At 46.3% G+C, this 19018-nt stretch overlaps 1 protein-coding gene across 4 annotated transcripts in view; it reads right to left on the minus strand.

The window, feature by feature from the left end:
• The window catches only part of CLPB (ClpB family mitochondrial disaggregase), a 171006-nt gene extending 154368 nt beyond the window's left edge, over window positions 1-16638 (minus strand). For all 4 annotated transcript variants that reach the window (XM_057747655.1, XM_057747654.1, XM_057747656.1 and 1 more), the window contains exons 1-2: window positions 16176-16638; window positions 12711-12762 (exon numbers count right to left, since the gene is read on the minus strand). In XM_057747655.1, the coding sequence (XP_057603638.1) occupies window positions 12711-12762; window positions 16176-16578 (455 nt within the window). In that variant the 5' untranslated portion in view covers window positions 16579-16638. The remainder of the gene's footprint in view (window positions 1-12710; window positions 12763-16175) is intronic.
• Window positions 16639-19018: the final 2380 nt, after the last annotated feature.

The following is a 19018-nucleotide window of genomic DNA, read 5'->3' on the forward strand; positions in this document are numbered from 1 at the left end:
AAAAAAGACAATAACAAGTGTTGGCAAAAGTGTGGAGAAATCAGAACACTCACATTTTATATTGCAGGTGAGAATGTTAAAATGGTGTAGCTACTTTGGAAAAGAGTCTGACAGTTCCCCAAAATGTTAAACATAGAGTTACCATATGACCTAGCAGTTCTACTTCTAGGTATCTGCCAAGAGATATAAAACACACATTCACACAAAAACCTGTACAGAAAGTGGGGAAAGCAGGGAGGGTTGGGGGGGAATGAATTGGGAGATTGGGGTTGCCATATATACATTACTAATAAGAAAAAGAATATCAAATTGTACACTTTAAATATATGCAGTTTATTGTATGTTAACTGTATCTCAATAAAAGTTCTTAAAAAAAAAAAGGACCAAACAAAATCACAAACACACACATACACACAAAATCTGTACAGAAATGTTCACAGCAGTGTTATTCCTAATAGCCAAAAAGTGAAAACACAAATGTCCATCAACTGGACGTATAAGTAAAATGTAATATACCTATATATGAAATATTATTATTCAATCATAAAAAGGAACGAAGTACTGATACATGCTACAACAGAGATGAACCTTGAAAACATATTAAGTGAAAGAAGCCAGTCTCAAGAGGCCACATATTGTATGAGTCCATTTATATGAAATACCCATATAGACAAATCCATAGAGAGAGAAAGTTGATTAGTAGCTGCCAGGGTCTGGGAGAGAGGGGAATGGGGAGTGACTGCTAATGGGACTGGGTTTTTTGGGGAGAAGTGGTGATGAAAATGTTCTGGAATTAGACAGTGGCGATGGCTGCATAATCTCATAACTATATTAAAAACCCACTGAACTGTATACTTTAAAATGGTTAATTTTATGATATGTGAATTATATCTCAAAAGGAAAAAGAACGTGAATGAGTAAATGTTTGACCAGTGTCTGCTTATCATTCAGGAGGCAGAGTATGCCTCATACCTAGAGGTGCCCAACTGAGGGCTGGATGTTGCCCATCAGAAAACCTAAAGAGGAGACATGAATACTGGAGAGGAAGTAAGGCTGGAGACAAAAGTGCCCCACTCAGGGGCTGTACATAAAGTTCCAATTGGCCCTGGGAAGGATACTGTTCTGCCTGCTGGACTCGGAACCCCTAGGAATTCCAGGGGCTTCCTCCAATTGTCTGTGCTTTACAGTCTGTCCCTGCTCACTATCTGCAAAGGCTGGTCAAATACACAGACTTCCCGGGAAGCCTGGGTGCCATCCCCCCAAAACAAAAGGGCATTGAGATGGAAGCCTCAGCTCAGCCTCAGAGAGGGATTCTTATACAGCCTTCCTGGGCCTCCCATCCACATGAATGGAGGATCCTGGAGACCAGTCAGCCTGCCCAGCTGCTGCACCCTCCTGCTGGGTAGACTCTGGAGAATAAAGGTTTCATTCAACCAATCCATCAACTGGCCAGACTCTATCTGTACTGTGTGCTTTCTGAGTGCCCAGTCAGCCTTGTGTGACTAGCTATGATGAAGGCAGGAGGAGGTGCCATCCACCTGGCTGTGACAGCATGGCCTGGATGAGGAGACACAGGCATGAAGCAACTGAGGAGAAAGACAAGGAGGTGAAAACTAAACATGATACCATTTGCCTCAGACCCTAAGGCTGTGGGAATTTTGATAAGAAAGATCAACAAGGGCTAGAACAAGCAGTGAACGGCAGTGAGAAAGGCACACACTCTGCATTCGTGTGGGACTCGGTTTAAATCACAGCTTTACTCCTTACCAGCCGTAGGGTGGTGAGCACGACATCCGTCCGAGCCTCAAGTGAAAAATGGTCATAACACAATCTGTTCTGCAACGCTGCAGCAAAGAATGAAGGTAATCCATATACAGTATCTGGTACTCGGCCTCACACACAGAGTGGGTATCTAACAAATGGCAGCTATTATTACCAGGGAGGGTGAGCTTTCTGAAAGGGGAAGGGCTTGAAGGGGGCGATGAACCATGAATAGGATCTAGACAGACAGAAGAACAGGGGTGGAGTTGGAAGCGCTACAAAGGCTCACAGGTAGAAAGAAATGTTTAGGGCTAGAGAAGCCAAGCCTGACTGGAATGCGGCTTCTTGGGGTGGAGGGGAGCCAGGCCTGGGGTGGGGGCTGTCAATGAAGAGCAGAGTTGAGGGCAGGATGGACAAGGGATCTAGACTTGACATTTATCTTCAGGAACCTTATACACTCCCAGCAAGGCAGACTGAAATGGTTCTCCGCTGAGCTACAAAACATCTCCTTGAGCCTGGAAAAGTGCTAGGAGGAAACTGTGACCCAGGCAATCTCCATTCTGCTTCGGGCCTTACAGCTTCCTCATCTGTAAAATGAAATGGTGGGTCACTTCCAAGGGGACGACTTTGGGTAAATTACTCAAGCAATCCAAATTTCTGTTTCATCATCTGTGAAATGGGGCTATACTACTTGCACAATTCTAAGGATTTAGTGATTTAAGTCTCACATAATGCCTATCTCAAAAAGGCATTCAATAAACATCAGCCACTATTAGTAACAGTTAACAATGTTATCAAAGTATTATTTTATGTATTTTATAATATGCATATACAAAGAATATATGTAAAAAAATATACAAAATTATGTTGTTAAAGTAATATGCTATAAACATTAAATAAAACTCTGAATATATGTGGGTTCTAAAAAAAAGTAGTAAAACTAAGTATGATAGGCTGGGTGTTTTTTTTGCTCCACCTTAATACTCACTTACCTTGTGCTCATTAGTTGGGATCTCTGAATGCTCACACTAGGAGCTTAAGGAAAAATGTAGAGGGAAAAAATTGAATATTGAAAATCCTATCATTATCTTAATTTACTTTGCTAGTTCAGGGCAAAACCCTGGTGTAATTAACAATACTCAAAAGCAACACCCACTATGTCTTGAGCACCTGGTATGTGCCAGGCACAGTATTCTCGGGTTTTCCTCACTTAATTTTCTCATTTAATACTCACAGCAATGGTGTGAGGTAGGTCAAACATCATCCCACTTTGCAGATGAAAAATCTAAGGCTGGAGAGGTTAGGCTACTTTCCCAAGGTCCCAGAGCTAACAAATGGCACAGCTGGGACCCAAACCTTGTCTCCGGAGTCTCTGAATGCCTTACTGCCAAGATTCCTGCCAGGGATACGAAAACCTCTCGGGCAAACTCACTGACAGAGTCACAAGAAGAGCAGCACTTACTGCCTTGGGAGGACTCTGGGCCTGGGACCCCTGGTCTGAAGGGAGGAGAGGGAAGGAAACAGAATGCAGAAGAGCCTCAAAGTTTAAAAGAGATTTTTGAGGAGGCTTTTCAAACAGGACAGAGACAGAGCAGAACTGTAAGACAAAGTGCCAAAGCGAATATGGTAAGCCCAGTAACATATTAGTTTGACTATTTTTAATATTCTTAGATTTCTCTCTGTTCCTCAGTTTTCAGGAAAACTCGTTGGGAAAATATCCAACTGGTTCCAGTCATGTTGACAGGATTTGTGTCATGACCATGATTGAGCTAGGACTTTGGAGAAGCAGCACTTAGGCCACAGCAATGGTGGTGGGGAGACAGAGCCTGACAGCCGCCCCCGCTGGGGAGCCCTGGGACTACAGTTCTGTGGCCTCTGGCTAGATCAGTGCCCAAGAAGATGCTGGCACACACAAGCTGGTAGGCACTCAGACTGGTTCCTAATGTTTTTCAGCAATCAGAATTGTTGCTGAGCACATCAATCCCCTCTCAACCACCCTGCCCAGCCCCCAACTCAGCTGCCACTCTGTCAGAATAAGACAAAGCTCCTTACTGTGGATGGCCTCCGATGCCTTGCAAGGCCTGCTTACTCTCTAGGCTCCTGGCACCCCACTCTGAACTTAAGTTCCATCGGCTTTTCAGTCTTTCACACTTGCTGTTGTTCCTCCTGCCACAGGGCCTCCATTAACGAAAGTTTCTCCTGCCAGGAAAGCTCTTCCCATCCTTCTTCACCTAGGTTAACTCTTCCTCTCCTTCACTTCGGACTCAAGCTTCCTCTGGGAAGCTTTCCCTGACCAGAGGAAATCTCTCTGAGGCACTCAGGATTCTCCGTACCATTCCTTTATAGCATTTGTCACAGTTGTATTTCATATTTGCATTATTAACGTCTGACTTGGCTTTAAGCTTCATGATGCAAGGTCTGTACATTTTGGGCTCACACAGTGCCAGCAGAGAGTAGGCGCTATTTGTTGAATGACTAAATGATTGAACTAATTTGCCATTTAAGAAAATTTTTTTCCTAGGGGATGTTTCTTCCTCCATTTACAGGTTTATTATGACTGTGAGTAACTACCAACATTTGCCTCTTACCATTTACAAAACACTTGTATAACACTCAATAAGTATCTGTTAACTATTTACATGAACAGCAATGAACAACACTGCAACGGTCTGCCACCTCCAAAAACTCACAGTCTTTTGTGTGTGAGAGAGAGAGAGAGAGAGAGAGGGAAGGAAACAGATGTTCCGTCCCAAAAGAGAGTGATAAGCGCTATCAGAGAAGTAGTATACAAGTACTTGGAAGGCTAGGGAAGGCTTCCTGGAAGTCATGACACTGATGACCCAAAGGATGAGTAATTTTCTAGACCACAGGAGTTCACCTGCCTGGAACTCTCACGAGAACCTGGGAGGGGGGTCTGGCAAGTATCTTACAGTCAAGGTCACTGAGGACGTTAAGGGACTACTAGCTCAAGGCCACATAGCCAAGAAGCAGTGGGGCCAGCACCAGAGGCTCAATCCCAGGGCTGGGCTCCCCTGCAGGGGCATCCCGCCTTCCTCCAAGCCACCCTAGTAGGCCCTGGCTGTTCTCTGCTCCTGGGTTTGGCCAACCACCTGGCTCTGCTGGGGTTCTCAGCAGCTGACTGGCTGTTTCCACAACTCACCTACTCACGAAGCTCAGAAAAAGCTGCTAACCCATCTTCCCCAGCTGCTTTCCAACACCAGAGAGCAAGCAAGCAGAGCCTCAGCAAGTCCATACCGCAGAAAGGGTGCCAGGCTCTGGACACTGTGCGAAAGCGCTTGCCTGGTGAAGGCTCACTTGGGCAAGCGCTGGTGTTCTAGTGTGTGATCTGGACCTCCCCAAAGGGCTCAGTTTTCTCTGTAGAGCTTAACACTGAGAATTATATTTCAATGTTCTCAGTGGGAACCCCATTAGCAAGATTTGGAAACTACTCAAAAAGGGAAGGTCTATGGCCTAATATGGGTCATAGAGACAGTAAATTGCGACAGAAGTGGAACCCAGGTCTTCCAATTCTAAAAACCTTGTACTCTTTCTGCAACACTATGCTGCCTTCCAACATCCCAGCATTTAAAAAAACAACAACAAAAAAACCCCCAAAAACCTGTGTGGGTTACACCCTAGCATTCAAAAAAATGCTCACAACAAGCATCAAATTACAAGAGCAATGCCAGTCAGGCCTTGACCTTTGGTCTAGGATAAAGCTTTTATTTCAACCTACTGCAAGCCCCAAAGACATTTACATATTTACTGGTTAAGAGAGTTGGATGTTTTGGTTGCTCTTATGCCATCATTAATATCTTCCCATCCAGCCAAAATGATACAGCAATCAATAAACAGACAGCCTCCCTGAGACCCCGAGACAGCCAAATGTATTTACCGCCAGGGTTTTTGTTAATTAGATAAAATCCCTGGATCAATGTGAAGAACATTTACCTATACTGTAGCTAAGCACATTCTGGACACCTTAATTCTGGCACATGGACAGCAAGTGCCTCAAGCCCCAAGTTGGGGCATCCAGGGACAAGACCAAACCAAGCCATCAATGCAGAGTTGGAATAAATGTGTTTGGCCTTCAACAAAACCCAACCCTTTCTTCTTTCCTGTGCTGCAAATCAAATCAGACTTTTTTCCAAAGGTATCTCGTAAACAAGTTTTAGCTGGTGTGAAGCACTTTACTGTCTAAAACCATCAAACCAGAAATCAAAACAAGATGTCAAAACAACCTCTCAACCAATCATTGAGGCAGCATGGTACGTACAGTGGGAAGAGTCAGAAAGACCCATTCAGCTGCCTAGCTGATATCTCCACTTGAATGTTAAATTCAGCATGTTCAAAACTGAACTCAATCTTTTCCTCCCAATTCAGTCCTCCTCCAGCATCTTCATCTCAGCGAATGGCAACAGCATTGCCACAGCTGACCAAGCCAGGAAACAGAAATTCATTCATAACACCTTCTTCTCCCTAAGCAACCATATCCAACTCTATCATTCATTCAAGAGTCACATATTGAGTACCTACTATGTACCAGGCACTGACACTGTTCTAAACATCGCCAAGTCCTGTCTAGCTTACCTGCTCCATCTCTACTACTGACATCTTACTCCAAGTCACCACCTGCCATCATCCCCTCTGGTTTGGACTACTCCAGTCACTTTCAACCAGTCTTCTTGCATCCACCACAGCTCTCTATTAATCTTTTCTCCATGGAACAGCCAGAGTGATCTTTTAAAATTACAGGTCTAGATCATGTCACCATGTCTCTCTCTCTCTCTCACACACACACACACACCTTAAAATTATTCAAAGGCTGCCCACTGTACTTGGTAAAAATAAAAATCATTATTAATATGGCCAAAAGATCCAGTGTGATATGGTCCTTGCTTAACTCTCCAACTTTATTTCATGCCCTCTCCCACTTACTCTCTCAAGTCCAGTCATACCAGCCTTCTCTCAATTCCTTCACATCTTTTCTCAACTCAGGGCCTTCTACCTACTGACCTTTTGACTCAGTGTTCTTCTAGCTCTCTCTTCATCCTTAAGAGTTCACTTCAATCTCACTCAGATACTTTGCCTTACTGATAACATACCCCCACCATCTACGCCTCCCATACTCAAGGTTAGATTCCCAAGTGTCTTGTACTTCACTTTTTAAAAGTTTAAGATATAATTCACATACCATAAAATCCATCCATAAAACGTGCACAACTCAATTGTTTTCAGTAGATTCAGAGTTGTGTGATCTTGACTACTAACCCCAGAACATTTTCATTAGCCAGAAAGAAACTCTGGACCCATTAGCAGTCACTCCCTATTTCCTCCCAACCCCAACCTCTCCAGTCCTTGGTAACCACCAATCTACTTTGTTTCTATGGATTTGTCTATTCTGGACATTTTATATAAACTGAACGATATAATATGTGGTCTTTTGTGTCTGGCTTCTTTCACTTAGCATAATGCTTTCAGGTTCATTCATGTTATAGCAATATATGTTGCTGTATTTCATTTCTTTATATTGATAAATAATAGTCCACTGTATGGCTGTATCATATTTCTATTTATCCACTGATCAGTTAATGGACTTTGGAGTTATTTCCCTCTTTAGGCTATTATGAATAATGTTGCTATGAACATTCATGTACAAGTACTTTAATGTACATGTTCTCATTTCTCTGAAGTACATACCTAGGAGGTCATAAGGTAACTCTATGTTTAATATTGCGAAGAACTACCAATTGTTTTCCAAAGCAGTTACATCATTTCACATCCCCACTAGCAATACAGAAGGGTTCCAATTTTTCCACATCCTTACCAACACTTGCTATTACCTGTCTTTCTGATTACAGCCATCCTTTGGGTGAGAAGTAGTATCTCATTGTGGCTTTGATTAGCATCACCCTAATGCTAATGACGTCAAGCATCTTTTCATGTGCTCATTGGTCATTTGAACATCTTCTTTGGAGAAGTGTCTATTCTGATCCTTTGTCCATTTTTAAATTGAGTTATCTTTTTTTGTTGTTGAGTTGTAAGAGTTCTTTATATATTCTGGATACAAGCCTCTTATATAACTTGCAAATATTTTTTTCCTTTCTGTGGGAGAGTCTTTTCACCTTTTTGAAAGAGTCCTTTGAACATAAACATTTTTAATTTCCATGAAGTCCAATTTATCTAACTTTTTCTTTTGGTTTCCTGTGCTTTTGGTGCCATATCTAAGAAGGCTTTACCTAGCCCATAGTCACAAAGATTTACTCCTATGTTTTCTTCTAAGAGTTTTATAGTTTTAGCTCTTACATGTAGGTCTCTGATCCATTTTGAGTTAATTTTTGTGTATAGGTGAGGTAGGGCTCCAACTGTATTTTTTTGCATGTGGATATCCAAGTGTCCCAGAACCAACTGTTGAAAAGACAAACTGTACTTCATTTTGAAGTACATAATTATAATTGCATAATCAGTCACCTGGCTCCCAGTTAGACTGAAAGTACCAAGAGGGCAGGAACTATGCCAATCTTGTTCACCACTGTATCTCCAGCACTCAGTCCAACACCTAGCTCCTCATAAGCGCTCATACATGTTGGCTGAACGAATAATTTTATTATTAATAATAAACATGCAACAACTCTATGAGTTATAGGTATTATCATTTCCATGTTACTTAGGCTTACAGATGGTAGGCAACTTGTGCCTTGTGTTGCTGCTTCTTAATTTTTGACTTATGTGCTCGCTCCTCACCTTGGAAGGGGGTTAGTGAGCTCCTCCAGAGCAAGGACTGCTTCTCCTTCCTCCTTTTGTTGCCACCAACACAAATTCAGCTCAGAGCCAGGCACGACAGGCTGGACAGATGAGTGACTGAGGGACAAATGGACAATGCCCTCCACGACCAGGTCCCGACCTATCTCCTGTCTCTCCTGGCCTCAGACTGCGATCCAGCAACACCGAGCAGTACATAATTTCCCCTCCTCACCACACACTCTAGGCTGTTTCTTGCCTCAGTGCTATTACTTACACTGTTCCCTTTGCCCGGAATGCCTTCTCCTTTTATTTGCTAAGCCCTCCTGATATTTTAAGACTCTGACCAGGTGTCATTTCCTCTAAGACATTTTCTCTGGTCCTCCAGGTTGCTTAGGGGTATATACTGGACTCCTGTCTCAGCACTGACCACACTGTGCTACCACAGTCTTCCCCAGACTCCTTCATCGAGGGTAGAAATCATGCCTGGTCAGATGTCCCCTGTGCCAAGTATATAACCCAGCATACGACAGGTGCTCAGTAAACTTTTGTCAAATGAACAAATGAATCCTGGAGAGAAAGAGCAGGCAGTCTTAAGTCCAAGACTGTTATCATCAGACTTCCTTCATTTAAAAAATGCTCGCGCTGATGGAAACAACTGAGTTAAGCACTCAGCAGAGGCCCAGCTCCCTGCTGGGAGAAGGGAAGTGGGTAAGAGTGTTGTATTTCACCCAAGTTTGTTCCAAAGGAAATGTGATCTCCACTGAGAGAACAGGAGACCTCACTTCTCTCAGCCTGGATAGCTCCTCACATGGCTCAGCCTTGGAGAGATGTGCCTTCAGACTGCCCTGTGCCCCAGGTTTCGGGTGAGTAGCTCCTGAGTCCAGAAGCCAGGCTTAGGTTTGGGCTGAGCCCAGGAGCAGCGCCACCTGCTCATGCTGCTGACAGGTGGGACAGGGGTGTCAGGACTGGGCTTCCACTCCTGAAGAGCCAGAGCTGAACTTGCTAGGTTTAACTGCCTTGGAGGAGGAAGGAAATAGTTGCCACACAGGGAGAAAGGAGGAGAGGAGGGAGGAAGGAAAAGCGACCCAGCCTCCCCCTGATATAGCCAATGGGAGTATGGAAATAAGATTCTGGATTGCCTGCTTCAGGTTTGCTGAAAAGTCAGTAAAAAGCAGCTTTCCCCAACTTTCACTGTGCTAGAGAAGAGGATAAGACATGTAGGAAACCAGACCTTGTCCCTGCCCTGGGGAGGCACACAATCCAGTGGTTGAAGGTGAAGTCTGGCTCAAACCTTCTTAATACAAAGAGCATAGTGAGTGGCAGAACATTCCCTGCCCCTTTAGATAGGCAGGCCCACACCACAAACAGACAGTTCTACATAAAACAAGTCAACAGAGCCCACACTTCAGCGTGGCTGTCCAGACCTGCTGGCTTGATCATCTCATACTGCATGAGGATGCCTATCTGTTCCTGATTTGGGCAGCACGTGAACTGCACTGGTTTTCCTGTTCATGGGCTGAAGGCAGTGCCTTCTCAGTCCTGATGTTCAGCCCTGCTTCTCCCACCTGACCTCCAACTTCTCTTCTAGCAAAGGATTTCCTCTCCTGCCACGGCTGGCATGGCTCTTCCTAGATGACCCGCATACCCTCCCAGACCAGCAGGCAGGTGTGGGGCAATGGGCAGATCACACTCAGCTGGGAGGAGTCAAGGACGGCTTCACAAGGGCTGCAGCACTTGAGCTGAGGCTGGGAGGCTTTGAGCAGTGGGTAATGAGCACCGTGTACAGAGAGCGGTCCGTGTGGAAGGTCCACACCTAAAACCCAGGAACTGCAGGTTCCAGAGTATCCTTAAAAAGGGTGACGAAACTTCTCGCCTCTGAGCAGAAGCACTTTAGATTGCTGCCCTTCACTACCCAGAGCTCTCCCAAGGCTCTCGGGCTGGGGGAAGGTAGGGGGTCCTCAAAGCAGAGACACACACAGCATAGAAGCCAGAGAGGACAAGGAGGGAAGGAGGGTAGAGGACAGTATTATTACTAGGTCTGAGTTTTATTCCAAATACTGAGTTAAGCACACAGATCATACACGTGGTGACCCAACCATGCATGAACTGAGTAAATATTTTTCAAAAATTAAGAATGGAATTCTATCCTGGTATTGGCAGGTCTGTTGGGCAAGCTAAAGGGCAGGACACACAGAAGAAAAAATTAAGGGTAGCATTAAGCACCTGTGCAGAGTCTAGGGTGTAAAAAGGCTCACAAGGACCTGCAATAGGAATTCAAGAAAGTTTCCTTCTAGCAAGGGTGGTCGGGCTTTCCCCACCCCTACCTGTAGGCCTAGCTCTCTGAGTGGAAAGAATTGTGATTGGTAGGTTACATGTTTGTTTCCTTGAGACCAGGTGGTGGTGGAGGGAAGAGACTGTCAGTTGTGAGGGGCAGGGTCTGTGCCTTGCTTATCTCTGACTCCCTCAAGAGGGGTGAAGGGAGATTCTGATTGAGTCATCATGACCAAAAGAGACAGGACAAGAGGAGGCAGGAGAAAAGCAGGTTAGAGACTGGAGACACACTGGAAAGTCCCCACAGACCCTATCTACATGGGCAAGAATGAGTGTTCTGAATCTCACACACACACACACACACACACACACACTCACACACCATAAAGTCAATCACTTTCTGTAACTTTGGGGCAGGGGTTTAATTGCTATTAAGAAAAACATGTATTTGAAAGAGCTAAATCAATCAACCCTTGGGGGCTCAATGGAACAGGGTAGACAGCCTCCCCTGGGTGATGGGAAGGTGGATTCACAGCGCTGCTGCTCTGTAAATGCACTGCTCATACTGGCTTGCCAGAGGAAAGCAGCAGCCTGGCAGCAGTTACCTTAGCAGTCATCGACAGGTGATTAAAGGGTCAGCAAAGGCCTTAAAGGAGGGGGCACAGCCAGTGTCCGCCCCCTCATGCCATCACACTGCAGGAGGAGGAAACGAGGCTCATCTGTTTCTGGGGGAATGAACATGCCACACACTGCCTGCAGTTATGAATGGCTCTTATAACAACAAGCTGACATCTGTGCTTGGTTTTTAAGATGCATCATCACATGTTTATTAAACTATTGCTCCATCATATTTATTTGGCTACGAAACAACTCCCAGCCCATACTTCCAAAAGTGGTTTATTAAAAACTAAGCCTTGAACATTAATACTCAAAAGCACCCTTGAGAATCAATAATAATGCTGCAGATAAAATGAAAGGGAATCAAAGCAGTAAGTCTTGATGGGGCTGTGGCTGCCTTTCAACACTTTCTTGTATGTTCAGGCAGCTGGAGTGGGGAAGAGCACCACCGGGTGTGCAGCGCCGGGTGCAGGGATGGCCTCCCCAACACCTGACTTCCTGTTTAAAATATGGACATGGTGGCAAGGAAGGGAGGGTGTCCTATGGCCACCTAGCTCTACACAAAAGGCAAAAAAGGGCCAAAGTTATGCCTAATGCGGGCCACTACTTTCACTAAGAATGAAGCCTCTGCCTCTAACCAACAGCCCCATACTGATGCCCTAAATCTGAGCATCCATCCAGGACACAGACGCTGCCCTGCCCCAGCACCAGACTGAGGCCTGAGTCAAGTCCTGTCCCTGCACAAGAACAAGTCTCAGCTCTAACTGACCAGTGGTCACTAGGGGAACAGCTGAGCCAGGGAGGCTGGAGAATGCAGTCGGCCCCTGGGCAGGGGCTCAGCATGTGTGTGCATCCAGCCCTGCAGGCAGGCTGCTCCAGCAGAAAGCTCTCTTCAGCTCCTTCCCAAACCTCCAAGCCTCCCCACTGGTGCCCACCTGCACCCCACCCAGGCAACAAGCAATTACACATGACCAATCCCACAGAGAAACAAGAACAAACTGGAAGATTCACTGAAGAGCCCACAGGATGTGGAGGGACTCCAAACCACACCCTTTGAAGAACAAAACAGCCAAAGGATCTGGGGATGTTTGGGGCCAGAAAAAAAGACACAGGGACTGACTCTCTACATTAAAATATCTAACGGCTGACCTGGGCCAAAGAAGCCCAAGTGACTCAGTGACTACAAAGAAGCCACAGAGTTCAGTTCCCAGTGCATTGTGAGGATTTGCTCCAAGGCAGAGTCACCACCAGAGTAAGGGGCCCACCCCGCTCAGCCCTCCTGCCCAGGAGAGCAAGGCCTGGGGTTTGACACTCACCTGTTGACTTCTTGGACATTGTTGGCTCGGGCAGCTTCCATCAAGGCTGCATCTGAAGAGAGAGGGGACACTGGTCAAATCCCTGACCAAGGACTTGCCCTTCAGGGCCGCTTGGAGGGCCCAGTAAGACAGTGGACGTGGAGGCACTTCAGAAACATGGGCTTTAACAAGTGAAAGGACGCCAAGATATACAAAGAGAAAGCCAGTCATCCCCTGCCTACATGGTAGCCTCTGTTAACAACTTGTCTTCCACATCTTTCTATTAGAGCCCAAACTCTAACTCTCATCACACAGGTGACCCAAGTAATGTGTTAGTACCAGTGTGGCCTAGAAACACTCAGTGTGTGAACTCCTTCTCTCTTCATCAGCTATAAAGCTCTGTAGGTTTATGTGATTATCACTGTTGTTATTAATCATCCCCCTACCTTACCCCACTTCCCCCCAACTTCAGTTTCTCAGCCTAGTTTTGAATCTTGATATCACAGGTCACAGGTCACAAGCCCAAAAGAGGGCCAGGACAGGGAAGAGCAGGCAGGAGCCTGGGCCCCTCTGAGAGTGGAGAGAACCTCAACCAGGAGCCAGGCTCCAACACACTCTGCCCACTACTCACCATGGCTGCCCTTTCCCTCTCAACCCCAGCTTCCCTGACTATAAAGCAGAGGCAGTAATCCCTGCCCTGACAGCCTCACAAGGATGCTAATAATGGCTGAAAAATTTGCAAACACCCAAGGGCCAAGCCCAACAAAGGGAGATCCAAAGCAGAGGGTTCCAATCAATCGCTTAGGAATCACCAGGCCTAGCAGAAAGGCAACGTTAAGCCTGGCCTGGCCTAGGCAGCCTGTTGGCACCACCTTGTGGCCATAAGGAAAAGCTGGTTCGGAAACACTCAAAAGTCAGCAGAGGCACAATTCTTTCCAGGGCCAGTGGAACATTTTGAGCCCAGCTGGTCCTGAGCTCCACTGACGGGCACCGGACAGACTCATACCCAGCACTGTCTCAAGGACCTCTCAGTCCAGCCAAGAGAGTCACCCAGTGAAACATGAGACGAAGCACTGGAGCAGGGTGGAAGGAGCAGACCCGGGCTCTAGTCCTGACTGCCACCTACCTGCTGTCTGACCTGGCTTACTCACCGAGCCGCCTCAGTTTCCTCACGTGTACTATATCCACCTTATCATGCATATGCAAACCAGTTCTGTGGTTCAGACCTACGCATGTGCCTCCACCCCACCTCCTGGCCTGGTCTTCCTTGGTCACCTTCCCCAGCTGTCCTCCCAGCACACACCCAGGCATGCTTGGGCAGCCCCCAGCTGGAAGAGGAACAAGCCTTCCTCAGATATTGCTGTATCCACCCTCCCCTCACTCTTCAAAAAGAAGTGGCTTCTGCAAGGTCACAGAAGGAGTAAGGAATGAGCTGAGATTAGAACCAGGGCCTCCTGGCTCCTAAAGGGCAGTACTGACTATGCTGCACTGAGGGTCTCAGCTCACAACTCCAAGTCAGGAGACAGGGTAAGTAGCAAGTCAGAAGGGTTGGAAGTGGTCATGGTTTTGGTCATTATTTATTTTGGTAAACAGACCCTTGTCTCTTTGCTGGGGTTCACATGCCACAAAGTTCAATCTGGAGCCCCCAAAAAGCTCTAAGGCAAGGCCTTGGACACATTCCCACAATCCATCTAAACATACTGACCTCGGGACACTCCCTGCTCATCAACTTTCCACCGCTTTCCATTGCCTATAGGAGAATTCCAACCTTTCCAAATCCTCATGCCTGAGATCCAGGCCCCACTTCATCTGCTCTCACCTCATTCCAAAGACCCCCTGTTCTCCAACCAGACTGGACACTCTGCTAGCCTCTATACATGCCACGCTGACCTGTGACTACTTTACCTTTGTTCCCAGAAACCTTTGCGTAGAATATACTCCATCTCAGGAATATTTACTGAGTACCTTCACTAGATACCAAGAGACTACAGTGGACAAACAATGTGAAAATGTTAGGGAAAGGAGATGGCATCAACCTGAAAATATCAAGATGCACTCCCTGCTCTCATGGAGCTCACAGTATCACTCTCCTTTTCATATTTGCCTCATCCTTCAGAACTCAAGTTCAAACTCCCCATCCTCCAGGAAGGTCTCCAACCATTCAAGAAGGCTTTCTTACCCTGCTGGCCTTTTCATCCCCCAACAACACACTGTCAGACCACTCATCAGACCCACAGGCCTAAATGCCTGCACTGTCCCCTTAACCAGCATTGTGTTAAGTTAGGAGTTCTACATCGAGCTCCAAAGAAGGCACACAGAGGGTATTCATAAAAATGTCGGAAGTAATAGAATCACAGAATGCCTAAGCTAGAAAAGCCCTTAGGGGCTCTATTTCAACACCCTCATTTTGTAGATAAGGAAGCAGAAGACCAGTGAGGAGGAGCAAAAATCCAAAGTCACACTGGGAGTTAGAAGTAGAACCAAAACAAGATCCCTGGTGTCCTCAGTCCCTATCCAAGGCCCTTCCTTTATAGCCGGCCACATCCTGCTGAAAAAACAAATGAATGTCAAGGGAGTCTCTCCTCTTGGTCCAAGCTCTGAGACCTTGGGATGCATGGAATCTAGGAACACCATGCCTCACTCTTCTTCCCTAAGGAACAGCTGAAAACCTGAGTAGCTGGACTCATGTAGACCAGAAGTCTAGCTCTCTGCCTGTTCTCCCAGTCCCTGCTCGGCTCCATGCACCCAGGGAGATGCCAACCTGGATCAGCCAGCCCTCGTGGCTGCTCTGGGTCTCTACAGAGCCACTTCCTTGTCTTCCTTGTCCTGCCAACTGCCCCACGTAGCAAGATTACCTCACGCCTGAGACCAGACACGACAAAACCCTAGGAGTCTCCCTGATGAACATACTCAAGCTGCTGAACTCCAAGAGGAGTTAAAATAACAGCACTGTAAAAGTACTGAGAAATCATCCTTCACTGTATAAGTGGGGAAAGTTAAGCTAGACAGGAGCAAGGGGGCGAGCAGGGCCAAAGCTGGCATCGAAACCAAGTCTCTTCTTCCTTTCTTAGACCACCTTAGAGAGGGCAACTTCTTTAAATCATCTAATGGTGCCCCTTAAAAACACGTGACGGTTTCCTGGAAACTTCTTAAAAGAGGGATTGAACCAGGTAGAATGATAGAGAAAAGGACCATGCTCTAATTTTAGATGTTTAGTCCAATGCTCCCATTGTACAGATGGTCAAAATGATGCTCAAAGAAGGGAAGCTGGCCTGTAATAACTGCATTATTATACAATAATAGTTGTATAATTTGGGAAATTATACAACTCACAGGTACTGAACTCTTCAGATGATGTCTGGGTCCCACCAGGACTGAGGCTCTGGTGGTCTAAATCTATAAGCAACTCCCACCCTCCAAAGATACGGAGTCAGGACACTACTCCCACCTCTCACTTCCACAAACCCAGACTGTCCCGATAATCACCCTTGTTGGACGGACTCTTGCTGTAACAGTGAACAACCAGCGCCGTGGCCAGGGCCCATACGCCCAATCCGGCCCTGTTGAGGACCCCGTTCCAGCTGTCTTGCCCAGGCAGTGCATCTTCAGGGCTGGGAAGGCGTCCCCACGTGGCGGCTGCGAGGCACGGGGTCTCGGTACGACCTCTCTGGCGCCCCCCAGTGGCTACCCTTCCTCCGGTGAGGAAGACCGGCGAGGTTCCATGGCGCCCCCCGACGGCCGCCCTCAGCCACTGAGGCTCCCCGCGGCCCCCGGTGGTCACACTCCGGCCGGTGTCACTTCCACGGCTCCGGAGCGATGGGGACCTAAGCAGCTGGAGGAGGAGCCGCGGCACCGGCGCTGTTCTCTTCAACACCAGGGACCCCAGCATCGTGACAGCTGCTTCAATAACCCCCTGGTGCCGGCCCCTGTGCTGGCCACGTCCAACATGGCTGCCGCGGCGCGTTCGGAGACGCCGCGGAGTGGAATTACGCACTACCTCACGGGAGTGGTAGTCCACAACGCTAGATCTTGACGCAGCGGGGGAACAAATAAACTACACTTCCTAGAAGGCTGTGGAACTTGCGTCATAATGAGTGTCGACTTACGGGAGCCCGGGGCATGTTGGGGAATGGAGTTCGGGCGGGGGGATGGGCGTGGCAAGAAGGGAAATAACCAAGTAGGCCCATGGATCAGAGTTAAGGTTGGAATCCCGGAGCCTCTTTCCAAGTTCACTTAAAACATGCGACTCAATTTATGACTATTGTAAATTACAAAAGAATCTTCAGCGGAGGCCCACTAGGAAACTTATGTTTATTTCTTTTAGCTGTATCTCTTTTCAGCCTGGAACTGCTTTTCAAAAAGGTATCCAGGGACTTCCCTGGTGGTATAATGGTTAAGGCTCTGTGCGGGTGGGGGGGGTGGGGGGGGGTGCCTGGTTCCATCCCTGGTCAGGGAACTAGATCCCACATTCATGCCACAACTAAGGAGTCTGCCTGCCACAACTAAGACCTGGGGTAACCAAATAAATAAATATTAAAAAAAAAAAAACTAGGTAACTGGTGCACGTGAAATAGGAATTCCTTTTCTTTTCCTACACAGACTTCCTTTTGGTTGAAAAGCTAACGCCTAATATCGCTTTCTCTCTTGTCTTATTTTCAAAGGGCTTTCACATGGATTATCTCATCACATTCTCCGTGGCAGCTGCATATGAGAAGCTGGGCAAGGACTATTATTCCTATATGAAGGGAAGGGAATTTAGGCTCTAAAGTTAAAGGATTTGTCATAGATCAATAAATAAAGCTCAGATCTTCTGACTCCAAGCTCATCCTCTCCACGAACACCTGCACCCCCATCCTGCCCTCTTCTCCAGACTTAACCCATAGGCAGGCAAAGGAGGAAGCTCTTCTTTATGCCACTTCTAGCTCCTGCTCCTGCACTTACTTCACAGTATCAGAGCCTTCCCAGGTGATTCTGTTTAAGTTAGCAATCTTCCTTCCCCCATCTTTCTTATCCTGCCTACTTTTTTCTTCATAGCACTTACCACCTGACATACTAAATATTTATTTGTTTTGTTTATTGTCTTTCTCCAGTAGAAGTGAGACCCACAAGACAGGGACTTTATTTTTTCATTTTCACATCACTAGCACCCAGAACAATGTCTGGAACAAAAAGAGGTACTCAGTAAATATTTGTTCAGTGAGTGGCTTACTCTCACCTTATTAGTGTGGGGGAATGAATACGAGCTTTAGAGTCCTGGCAGACCTGGATTTCAAGTATGACTCTTCCATTTACTGTATGTGTGACTTTGGACAAATTTCTCTGCTTCTCTGATATTTAATTTCCTTGTTATTATCAAAGAGAATAATACCTACCTACAAGACAATCAGTTGTATTAAATGAGATAATATGTAGACCACCACCATTCCTGGCTCACAGTAAGCCTTCAAGAAATGGCAGCTATTGTATTCCCTGTTCTAGGGGTTTATTGGGTTCCCTACTCTAAACTCCTTGTGGGCAGAGATGGAGTTTCTCATCTCCTCATTCCTTAGTAAAGGCACTCAGCAAATAGCTGTTGAATGAATGAATGAATATTTTAAAAGTGCTCAATAGTCAAAGCATTTTGACCTTCCTATTTTAAGAGATTCCCAGGAAATCCTGTCTTTTTAGCCACTCTATTCACTATAGCAGCTTCACCCTCCCTGTATTCTTAGAGTACTTCTGCCTCCCAACTAGGGAGGTCACAGCAGGAAGAACGGTCTCTGAGCTAGCTCCCATCACCAGATGGGTCATAGGCTGGAGAGCATCTGAGTGTGCAGAGTTCAGACCCCCTGCTGCAGACACATTCCAGGGCCCTTCAGTATACTTAGAACTGCATAACTTGCCAAGCACACACCCATTGAATCTCTCATTTTATTGTCACAAATAACATCTATAAAGCGAAAAAGGCAGTGTTGAATAATTAGCATTTGGTAGGGAGCACTGAGAGGTTAAATGATCAATGTTTGGCTGAGTGAGAAGTAGTCAGGGCAGGTGGGGGAATGACCCACTAGAATCAGCCAGGACTCAGTGAATTCTAGATCTTCAATAACCAACTCAAAACGCCTAGGTCATATCAATAACATTTTAAAATATCCCAATTCAGGATGACTTCCTTTTGGTCTGCTCAGAAAGCAAGGATTTACATCAGGTTCTATTTATCCTACCTGGGCCCTGAGCTTCTAGCTCTTGGATTGGGGCACAGAGAACTCCAGTTTCATTTAATTTGTAGTGAGGTGACTAGAGATATTGGAGTGGGGTTTAGGAGGAGGCAGAAAGTGAAGGATCAATGC

This window comes from Hippopotamus amphibius, chromosome 9 (assembly GCF_030028045.1).
Source record: "Hippopotamus amphibius kiboko isolate mHipAmp2 chromosome 9, mHipAmp2.hap2, whole genome shotgun sequence".
In the NCBI taxonomy this organism is placed as follows: domain Eukaryota; kingdom Metazoa; phylum Chordata; class Mammalia; order Artiodactyla; family Hippopotamidae; genus Hippopotamus; species Hippopotamus amphibius.